Source organism: Alosa pseudoharengus, unplaced genomic scaffold (genome assembly GCF_046254945.1).
Source record: "Alosa pseudoharengus isolate Yale_2024_CS ecotype anadromous, Long Island Sound unplaced genomic scaffold, YU_APseudo_1.1 YU_APseudo_1.1_scf_10, whole genome shotgun sequence".
In the NCBI taxonomy this organism is placed as follows: domain Eukaryota; kingdom Metazoa; phylum Chordata; class Actinopteri; order Clupeiformes; family Clupeidae; genus Alosa; species Alosa pseudoharengus.
Window position 1 is genome coordinate 15,771,391 of NW_027468565.1, and position 12,026 is coordinate 15,783,416.

Below are 12,026 nucleotides of genomic sequence, written 5' to 3' on the forward strand. Positions count from 1 at the left end.
TCAGGGAAGACCTTGAATATTTCAGGAAACAATGCCAAAATGAATTCTGCACATATTTAAACAGTATTTCTCCATAGATGAAGAGTCCAGGTGCTAAAATGGCCTGTCTGCAGTCCAGACCTGTCAAATTAGGTGCATCATGGAATAAAAAAACATGATTAAGAATACTCCATACTGCTGAGCAACTGCAATTCTATAACGGGCAGGAATGGGACAATATTTCATTCTCAAAACTCTGGCAACTGGTCTCCTCAGTTCCTAAACATTTACAGAATGTTATTAAATGAAGGGGTGAAGCAACACAATGGTAAACATTCCCTGTCCCAACTTCTTTAAAAACATGTTGCTGGCATCAAATTCAAAATGAATATATATTTCCATGAAATGGTCCAAATTTTCATTTTTTTTACATTTGATACAGTATGTTCTCTATGTCCTTTCTGCTGCTAAATATGGGTTTATGAGACTTGTATATGATCACATTCTGTTTTTATTTGCATTTTACACAATGCCCCAACTTTTTCTGATTTGGGGTTGTAAAAACATTAACAACATGCAATTGTTTACCTGAATGTGTTTCTTTGTTTTTTGTATTCTTTGTAGAAGATTAAAAAAACATGATTATTCTTTTGGAAGAATTAAAAAAACATCATGAATATAAATGAATATCATTGCACTGGTTAATCTGTTGCTACTGTATGTGAGAATGTGAAAAATATCAGCAAGGAAGCCTTTTTTTTTTATTATCAATGTTGGTCATGAACATACTGTGCTGTTATGAAAAGTAATTCACTCTGTTTTGACATGAGAACAAATTAAACAGATCATATTCATTAAGAATGTATGCTATTTAAAAGTATAGCACTTTAAGGTATAGTAAGAGATTTTTTTGTTGTTGTTGCTACAATGACTATGTTTTTGTCGACTTTGATTCTTTTTATAGATAGATAGATAGATAGATAGATAGATAGATAGATAGATAGATAGATATACTTTATTGATCCCTAGGGGAAATTCAAGAATTTATGTATTTGTTCACGATTTAGAGCGTCCAGTTACCGATTTAGAGGGTCCAGTAATTGGCTGAATAGTTACACTAAACCTATCACCCTTTCACTAAGAGCTTTGACAAAACAAACAGGCTTCTTTGGCTCTCCTGGGGGCTTGATAATAAACAACTAACATTTCTGGTTGACGAATAATGGCCCCTTTAAAGAAAGTCATCAATTATTTTGGAGTTGCACTGCACATTGAAGAGTTATCTCTGAGAAAAGCAAGAAATGTTAGCAGAGATGGCTTACAAAAGTCACTCAGGGCCACAAAATATTATGAGTTGAAGACACTAAGGACCCTAATTTAGTGTCTCGTACATCAATTAATCCTAGCCTATCATGTGGCGTGTGAAAGCATTAAGCTGACCCACTAATGTTTAAGCTTAGGGTCTTGCTCATATTAAATGAGAGTAAATAGATTTTGTCTAGTTATTACATTAGCTTTAGTAAGACTTCACACTTTACACTTTGCCTTTCATTTAAATTAGGGCCCTTGGTGTCTTGTGATATTTTGTGGTGAAAGAAGTTAAAGAGTTGCTCTGTCAATTGGCAGAACTGTTTAAACCAGCTTCACTGAGCATCACACATCTTGACACATTCAGTGATGGCATTTGAAATTCAGAAAATGGCTGCCGTCAAAGCAGTTGGGAGATGCTGAAAAATTGCACCCAATTTATCAAGAAAATGTTGTTTATTTTATATTTTAGAAAGTTTTCCACATGATGGCACCAGGCTATAGAGACAAATGTGTACAACTGAATTATTGTAAGATATTACACCTATGGAGCAAGTTGTTTGCATGAAGATAAGTGATGCACTTCCACAAAAGATTTGTGATTCCATCTTTTTGACATTATCACAGCAGGCTAGATGTTCCTCAAATTAGACAGTATTTCTAGGAAAATTGCGAATTTCAAAAATGCTGCTTGTTATGAGTGCTCCTATCCTCATTCTTTGCCAATAAAAACAATCTTTTGGAGTCAGATGTTCAGTATATAACTACGTGTATCTTCTATAACAAATGTGTAAACTTGGTCTGACAGTGGACAGGAGGGATTGAGTTGTAGTTGGGACGGTTGAAACATCAGCAGTCCAACATTGTAAAAGTACAGATTAAAGTAGTTTTGTTTTTTTAAAAAGAAAGAAAACAAGGACAGGTACCAAAACTTTAAGTTGTTGACCAAACCCACAAGGAAATCAGTCACTTGTGGTCCTATAAGACAAAATCCAAGTATCCTATATAATGTGGAACCTGGCAGCCAGTATATACAACTTGCAGCTTCCAGCACATCATTATAACTTAGCAAAGTGTTTGAAAATACTAACAGCTATTGAAGTATGGCAACTGACCTGATTCTTCTCGACGAAATGTATAATTTATAAATACAGCTTATTGTCCTGGTAGGAGTGAGGCTTCTTGCCTTCACACTTATGTAACAAATATTTTGTGACTTTCTTTCAAAAATAGCCATCTTATTCCTGCACATCCCTGACTGTTACTCACAACAAGCAAAATCTGATAGTCGCAAACAAAATCTAACAATATACTGGGTTTTAATTGACATACTATGACATCTGCTGTCATATTATATAATGACTATTCCTTCATTAAAGAGGAGGAGGAGACACCTAACCAATAACTGCAATAATAAAGTCTTCAACATCTGCTTTTGCATCCTTCCTGCAGCTCTTATTAACCCCTCTGAATAAAAGGAGCAGTGAAGAGATCTTGGAAAGTCCATTAAAGGAGCTCCCTCCTACGAGGTGCTGCAAAGTGCGGCTCTTGAAACATCTTTGACATGGTGAACCTCTCCATCAGGCCAGCAGGGTGAGGCATGACACACACACACACGCTCCAGCCGCCTTCCTGAAGTCTACTCAGACCTGCTGTGAGTTATCTCCGCTCCCCTGCAAAGCTGCATGTGACTGGTCCTCTTTGTTAATTGAGGTGACATACGGTACACTATGGTTGTTCATCTCTGATCCCACTGGGGGTCATTTACACATTCTGAGAAAAGAATACCCAGTCCATCTCTTCACTGAGGCCAGGACAGATAGTGTCCCTGCGAGCCAGCCCATAAATCCAATCACAGAGCCTGCGGTGTGCTCACTCACCCCTGCAATTAGACACACTACAGTTCTTGGTAAATTACACAACACAAGCAGTGTTGCATTTCCCCCTTTGTGTGGTGTTGGCGGCACACCATTACCCTGTTTTCCGCTTTGTCTAACTTGACTTTCGTTCTCTCCCTTTTTAGGATAAGCTCCCACATTGGTAGTAAATGTCAGGACTGTGAGCGAGTGTAAGTTGAGTAGCACAGCTGATCACTCTAGAAGTGAGTACGCCTAAGCAAGAGGATTGCATTGTAGGTGATGCAGTTAGGTTTAGCAGACAAAATCAACACATTTAGGTCTTTTGCAGACATCTAAACATCAAGATTATTTCTTCTTATAGATCTATAAGATCTTATAGAGCAATTTCTATGATGCTATCTGTGAGTTATCATTTGACTATTTATTAAGTCATCTTTCAAAAGGAAGGATTGAATGGAAGTTGTTTGTGCTGCTTGTGGCCCGTGTGTATGTAAAATAGCAGTTGCTTTATTCATAGTGACAGTAGCAGACTTTGCTCTGCGTTTAGTGAAATCAAGCATGTGTTGATTATTTGTCAGTGATGTCTAATAATCCCTAAATGGGAGCACAGCTTGACTGATGGTTACTGCTCTGTAGTAAAATATGCCCTTTTGGGTATTACATTGCTAATTACTGTGTGATGGCTGACAAAGCACTATTGAGGTTGACTGCAACATTCACATTTTTATTGCACAATTTTTATCATACACTTCTGCACTGGAGTGGAGAGTGATATTCAATCCCCAGCAACAATGCGCTGCGTGGGACAGTAATGTACAAATATCAACATTCACTTTTGTCAAAGCAACAGCCAGCATACAAGAGTTTTAAGTGAGATGATGCTTCTTGGATCTGCTAGAATCACATCAACTCAAAAAGGACCATGTTTCAGTAGTCTATAATTAGTCATTTTGAAATCCCTTAACAGCTATACCAGTTTAAATGAGTTGTGCTGTTCAAAACTTCGGCATAGCATAACCCCAAAAGGGCTTTACCAGTTTAGTGCAAATGTGAATCAATTTAAGGCAACAGTATAAACATAAACATATCAAAAATACTTGTGCATCATTACCTTTGTTACAAAAAAGGTACAAATGTTTTGTCCTCGATGAGTGAGAGAGACATATTTTTCAGCTCCTCGAGGGATCTGACCGTCTTGTAGCCGAGCTCCTGTAAAATCTGCTGACACACAGTTTGAGTGTAATCAACAATGTCATACGACAATTTCAGCCTCCAGCTCTCAGCGTTGGCTGCCGAGTCCCTCACAGTGCCGTATTTATGCTTGGCTAACAGCTCATTGCTTCCTCTGGTGTTGTTCTGAATCCAATCCACCACGTTCTTGTCCATGGTCAGCCCCAGGAAGTCGTAAATCTCCTTGGTCCTCTGGAGCGGGTTGAGAGCCAAGTCCTCGTAGCGTACCAGCATGTAGCGTCCCTTGAGCCAGGGTGGGCGGCTCATGCCCGTGGACACGGAGCTGAGGAAGTCGTCACAGACGGTGGTCAGCTGCGTCAGGTCCAGGTTGTAGGGCTTCCGGCCCGTGGCCTTCCAGATCCGCCACAGGCGGTACGTGTCCCGGAAGGTGTCGATCCGGGAGGAGAGGATGCCGCGCGGGTCCCGCACTAGCTGGATGACCTTCAGGTTGAGCCGCGGGTCCTCCACCAGCGCACGCAGGTCTCCCACCTCCGGCACGCGCACCGTCTTGATGGCCACGTGCCGGTGCTCCCGGCAACCGTCGACGGCCAGCGTCAGGTTGAGCGAGGCGCACTTGCGCACGCAGTCGCCCTCCTCGATGTTGGTCTCGCCGGGGCTGAACGCGTCGCAGGTGGGCACTGAGCACAACGCCCGGCTGGCACCCCGGCGGAACAGCTTGTTCGTGGTGTGGTTGCTGGGCACCGGCTTGATGTAGCTCTCCAGGAAGTAGAGGTCGCAGTGGTACAGGCTCCGTAGGAGGTCACGGCTGGCGCCCAGCATCACACGCCGGTCCGCTGCGTTCCGGCTGTGGGCCAGCCGTGTGATCAGCGTGGTCTCGACATGGTAGAGGGGCTCGAAAAGGTAGAAGACATCCGAGTGCTGGTTGAACAGCTGCCCCACGAAGGAGGAGCCACTGCGCGTGGTTGCCAGGATGAGGATGTGAGTCTTCCTGGAGACGTTGTAAGTGAAATAGGGATACTCGTCACAGACGCGCTCGAAAGGCTCGGCCTCCTGCCCTAGGCCACAGTTCAGAGGGTTTGGGATGGGGCACATTTGAAAGGGTTTGGTTGTGAAGGTCCGGATCGCTGTGTACTGGATTGCTATAGACGCCAGGGCAAGCAGAACCACCACCTTCCAGGAACATTGCATGGTTGAACAACCTCATTTAGGTGATGCAGTCTGATTTGATCCTATCAGTAAATGTGCAGCTGAAAAGAGGATAACAATCACAGTGAGGGAGTGTCTGATGTGCACATAGCCAAATCAAAAGGAAATAAAGCATGGCATCGGAAACTACAATTTTCTTGTGCAGAATCAGATAAAAACAATTCTAAGAAACATCATATGCATACACACATCTGATTAGCCATTCAAATTTTCACATGATTATAATGGACTGAAAGTAAGGAATATAATATCCTTGCATGCATTCATAATGTAAAATGAACAGGCTCTTTGCACAGTAAATTTTAAGATAATCGGGTCAGTTATATTTTGTTTAAGAATGGTTTGTTGAGATGGGACCAACAGAAAATATATGTTTTGGTCAGACTATGGTAGACAGATTTTAGTGTAATGACTTTAATTTAGGCAACAGATTGACTGTGCCCACTGTTCAACTGATTATACAGCAAATGCACCTTTACAACATTAACAATTAAAAGGTACTATAGTACTCTATTTATATTGGTTCCCTCAACAAGTTGATTTATCTTATATATTTCGACTGTGTGAGTCAAAAGAAGAAGGCGTTTGAGAATTGATTCAATACTACATTTCTAATGGTTAAAAAATTTAACATTTGTGGTCCGTTCGTGGGTTTAGTGTCTGATGCCGTTGTCCTCCGGGTATCTTCAGCTAATGAGTTCGATGAACGCGCCTATTGAAAGCAGCTGGTTAATGGAAGATGCGGTCCAAATTTCGCTTATGACTTGCCTGAGATCTGCTGGCACCTGTAGATGAGAGGTATTCCCATCTCAGACATTAAGCTGTTACAAGATATATTTGACAGGGAATAAACAGCAGTGCACCCGAGTCTGATTTACCGCAGTGCCACAGAATTAATATTCGTTGAAAAAATTAAAGTGGAGTGATGAAGACCAACATAAAAAAACCATCTATTAATTTCCCAGATTTGGACTGTCATGCCTTACTTCATAGTTATCTTAAGTAGCCTAACGGTAGACAACATAAACATGTAGGTAGGCTACAAATTGTACGTTCAACGCTGCCAGTATACTTGCCTTATGAAGCTGAAATCTTGGAATAATAGGAGAAACTGAAGTGGCCGCAATTGTTGGTGAATTAAGCTTAGAGACGCTAAAGCTCCAGCCACGAAGATGTGAGCTCGATTCTTCCATAAGAGATAGTAAGGAAGGGCAAAAGCCCGGTGTCCATCCAGTGTAGGCTACATCTGAGCGGCGCGCCAAAAGAAGAAATATGTCCGAGATGGGTTTAATTTATGCAACACGAATTAAAATGTACAGAGGCACGACTACAAAACAAGTGCAAAACTACGGGCTTTCAGAAATGAAGAGGCAGGCATAACCACGTCCAACTGCAACACAAGATACACATTTCTCATTGTACAATCCAAGTAGGCTACACTGGCTTGATGGTTTTGTTGCGTGAGGTGTTACAGCTCGAGCTCAGTCTGGACCACCCAATCCTCCTCTACATATGCCCCCGCCTTTTAAAGACGTGGCTGCCGCTGCCGAAAGCATAAAACAACTTGGGATGGGGAAGATATCGGTCTCTGTAGCTGCACAACAGAGCTGTATTGTTCAAAGCAGGTGTTTTTTTTATTCTGCAGATGATAGCAAAGTCACATGGTTCGACATGATAAACAATGCCCTCCTTTCTGGCAGCTTTTGCTCAATCAAATCTTGAATGCAATAGCTAAAATAAAGTGCAAAGCATAATATTTATCTTTTCTCATCAGTCTAAACACAAGCCCCTGCATTATAACTTATAACTTAGGCAGATGACTTTTAAGAAAACACATAGATGAAAACTGTTGCATATGCTGGGGTCTGAAACAAGATCATTTCAGTGTCCCTAATCTCATTTCCACTGCAAACTGACACTGCAAAAGACATTATGTTTAGTTTATGTTTAGTTCAAACATTCATGCAATCTATTCAAACCAACAAAACAAAGCAATATCTTACAAAGCACAATGCAAAAGAGACCTTATTTGCTGTGTCAAATTTGATGTGATAATTAAGACAAACAATGGTCAGCTGTGCACATGTTGTAGCTTACTTTCTTCTTTGTTGTTGGCCGTATTGCTCTTTATTTTGAGTCATGCCTCTGTTCACGCTCTAAAACTAGCCACGTCTAAGTCATGGTGGCTGGGGTCATTGCACTCAAATGATTAGGCTTGTCAGCCTTCTGCATACAAGGCAACAATTTTGTAAGACGTTGCATTCTCCCGGAGGTTATTTAATGCCTGGGAGCGGAGCAACAGCTGCTCAATATGCCAGTTGAAGTCCCCCATAACCAGGCCAAATGATGTGTTATCAGAAACATATCCAGATGTTTCAATTAAATATGCTAGCGCCTAGTGCTTGGTTAGAGCACCGAGACCGAACAACACAACTGGCACGCAAGCACATTTGGGAGCATAATCTGACGCCAGCCATTCAAATTTATGCTAGTCATGGGCATTAACTGGTATAGGACAAATATGCTCAGTGCATATCAAATTTACCATCTTTAGGAATGCTTGCCCTAACACTAAAATGAATGCAATGTTGGATGCATTGCCAGAGAATGCAGCTCATGCTTTAACCACATTTTAAAATGTCATGTAAAATCAGGTTTGAAATCTACAAACAGTTATGGGCAATATACTGTCGTGCCTTTTGAAAACAAGAGACTTTATGAATCTGTTCTCGTTAAGCTTTCTTGAAAAGTGTTGCCATTTGCCTTGCCAGAGCACTGCATGGATAAAGTGGGCTAATGACATTGAGCACGGCAAAGAAAAATGAAAGCAAAATGCAAAAAGCTTTTCTGGTAATAATCTCTGTGCTGCCTCGTACACTAAGAGGATAGACACTGAGTCAACAACAGCATTGCTAATATACTTGAGGAATCATCATGTTCTGAGAAGAAATCCCCACTTTTCCCAGAAAATAATGTTGAAATTGTGATAGTCATTCCTCATACAGTCCTACAATTATTTACCAACCCAACACCCATTTAACAGATAGGCATCTGTTTATGTCAAACAATAGATTCATATTCAGAGACATCAGCTAAGAAGTAACTTGCAGAAGGCAAAAGTCTCAAGCAGGCCCACAGTGTAAGTTTTGCAGATGATGTGGAGCAGCTTGAGTATGAGGTGAGGCTAGTAGCCTACCATAAATGGGGAGGTCAGCCCCTCTCAGGCCCGGAGTGGGTATCGGGAGAATCGGGAGAATTCCCGGTGGGCCGTGTCGTGGAAAAAACGGTCCCCTTCCGAATCCAATGAACAATTTATCACTTAAAGGCCGTGTTGCAGGGTTCATTTTCCAACGAATTTGCACAATTTGCTTGTTGATAATAAACATTTAAACTGTTATCCATTGTATTTGATGTTGTTGGGTATCACAAAACGGAATATAATACGAAAAAGCAGGTACTATTTCACAGCATTTGAAGTGATTCTCCTTTCCCCCACAATGCATTGCATTACGTCACCTTGGGGAGACTACAGACCAGACCAAAGCCCACCTTGAGACCCTTGAGAGTAACGAGAGAGGAGTAAAGAGAGACGAGTAAGGGATTGTTCAGCAGTAGATAGCGCAGATTATAGATAAATAGATAGGCTATAGATAGCCTAGATATGTATATAGACAGATAGATAGCTAGATAGATCATGTCATTATGCTGGTCACAGGGGAGCTCCTCGACCAGCGGCCAAAATGCACTCGCTTCCCTAGTTACTGCAGCTCTCCACCACAGTTTCCATCAGGACGGCACAGCCCACACAAGCACCTGCAAAACTGCGACTTGCCCATATTTTCTCCCTCTTTGGTAAGGTACCCTGACGATGTCAATGGCAATCAATCACGAGCAGTAGTTATCGAAAATATTCATGCTGAAGACACGACCAGCCTAATCGGCGGCGGCTAGAAGCTAAGTTATCTAACTGGGGTGGCTCACTGATCTATAAAGAACAGTTCTTTATAGATCAGTGGGGTGGCTCACAGGTGGGACTAAAAAGTTAGCCCAGCTACCCAGCTAACAATTTATGGTTTCCAAAACGTTCTGGGAACCATAGTTTTTGGTTTCGGAAACGTTAGTTTTTGGTTCCCAAACGTCACCCTAAGGTTAGCTATCATGATGCTTCATATTCTGATCTTCTGACTAAGTTTGCCCGGTAGCCTACTTATCTGAACTAACGACATGATCACTATCACTAGATATAAAGAACATGTTGACTTTCATTCGGTGCTGTTCACTGACAGTAACAAAAAAAGTGTCGTAATGTTATAAGCATAATACATTGAACTGAATAGGTGCATTATGTAGCCTCATAACGAGGCCTCTCAAATTCAGAAAATTGCATTAAACTAAAATCGGAAGACATTGTTATCTTTGTTAGACCATAGGGTCGTTGTCATATAAATGCTGTAACGAAATTCGAAGTGTAAATATACAAACTTTATGTTGGAAGTGTAACCGCGACCGTTTCCCATAGGAATGCATGTAAAACATACCCTCCAAAACGAGACCTCCCGAAATTCAGAAAAAATACTAAATTGATATCAGGCACCGTTATTACCATTGGTAGATCATAGGGTAGCTGTGATATAAATGCTGTGACGAAATTCGAAGTGTAAATATACAAACTTTATGTTGAAAGTGTAACCGCGATGTCCATTGAAATGCATTGAAATGAATGAAGCGCAGATCAAGTAGTCCCCAAAGTGTCATCACCGAATTGCGTACAAAAAACCCGCTAATGCTAAAAACAACAAAAACTGGCATTTAACACCATTTGGAGACATTTTTAAAATGATATACATATATTGAGTGCTTTATGTACCCATTAATCAACAGTGGTGTTTAACCTGCAACACAGGCTTTAACTACTTACTAATTAGCACTCTGGAACAAAGCGTCCGAAGGAGACAATGCACACAGGAGATATCTGAGACTGTTGATCTTTATTCATCGTATTGCAGTGATAGTCCAGCCTAAACGATGTCCAGACCAGGTGTCAAGCAATAGGGTGATGTGAGATGTCATCAGCTGGCGCCCCCGATGAGATCTGACTAATAGGTGGCTGCGACCTATATTTTATACTCCTTAACCTTGGGGTTGGGCCCTCTCGCCACCCTCAAAAGACACCTGTTGGCCTATCAGCATCCACCAAGGTTACGACTATTGGTGGAACCCATTGTCTCATCATGCATACATTTTATGCAAAACTGTCTTCTTCTGGGTTTTTCCCAGATTCTGTTTTTTTCCAGTTGTAATAGGCTTCTTATCTTGCCACCAGTCAAGGGCGTCGTAGTGGGGGGACAAGTGGGAATAAATTACCCGGGCCCCAAGTGGGGGGAGGGCCCCTAAGGAGTTGAATTTTATTTTCCTTAATAATAAATAATTTCCTTAATTTAAAGATCTTAATAAATGTTATTAACTAATATAGATGCAAATATTTCGGGTAAATGCATCAGTTGATTGATGTATTAAATTGTGTCCAAGCAACATTGTTTGAGGGCAGGCACCCTCTCCCTTGCACGAAATGGTTCAGTCCGCCTTCCCCTGCTAGGCGCATTTTTGAAGTAACGTTCATTCTGCCGAAGCGGCAATGCAGACAGTCACGGTGTGAAGATGTCTAAGTCTAAGAAAGCTAAATCCGGTTCCCAGAAAAGAAAAGAGAGGCAAGAAAGGGAGAAAAAAAGAAACGAGGGAAAACAAGTGTTAACAGCCTTCTTTCCCAAGAAAGGTGAGCCCAATGTGAAAGCAATAGTCTACAAATGAAATGAACTCCTGAAGGTTACAAAACACTTCAATACCACCGCGAATCCGCGATTATCAGTGCTAAAACAGCATTAACACAAAATTAGAAATAACATGATGCCTGATCCCAGCATTACCACAACATTTCAATAGCCTACTAATTCGAAAATTATTATGAGCTAATAGCTTAACTTAGTAGGCTCAATGTTATATAGGTTCATGAGGAAAGGCTGTCAAATTAGTAGCAAAGCTAACTTGTGAAACGCATCACACTCAGTTAGCTATAGATAGCTGTTCTCTCAGCCAAAAGTGTTCAATTTGTATAGATAGCTGTTCTCTCAGCCAAAAGTGTTTTCATTCATTTCATGTTCTAGCTTTTAAACATTCTTCAAATAAAACAGAAATTCAGTGAAGTCTTGGGTAATACGATTATTTTCTGTTATACAGTACATATAAGAGTTGTTAGATTCATTCAATATGTGATTAGATAGTAGTTAGTTGTGAACCTCATGCTTCATGCTTACAGCCGGTGGTTGGTTGGTTGGTTGGGGGGGGGGGGCCCATGGCCACCACTTGTGCATAGGGCCCAGAATTTGGTGTTACGCCCCTGCCACCTGTTACTTGGCCTTGCTGTTACCACCATTACATCATCCAATTACATCATCCTCTCGCTCTCGGCCATCTAGTTCACTTTGA

The 12,026-nt window shown here is 41.3% G+C and overlaps 1 protein-coding gene across 1 annotated transcript; it reads right to left on the bottom strand.

Moving 5' to 3' along the window:
- Positions 1-3,926: 3,926 nt before the first annotated feature.
- Positions 3,927-10,610, bottom strand: chst1 (carbohydrate (keratan sulfate Gal-6) sulfotransferase 1). Its single transcript, XM_076300684.1, has 2 exons — positions 10,462-10,610; positions 3,927-5,584 (listed from the first exon to the last, which is right to left on the bottom strand). The coding sequence occupies exon 2, from the start codon at positions 5,523-5,525 to the stop codon at positions 4,263-4,265; it is 1,263 nt and encodes a 420-aa protein (XP_076156799.1). The 5' UTR covers positions 5,526-5,584; positions 10,462-10,610; the 3' UTR covers positions 3,927-4,262.
- Between the last annotated feature and the right edge of the window lie 1,416 nt (positions 10,611-12,026).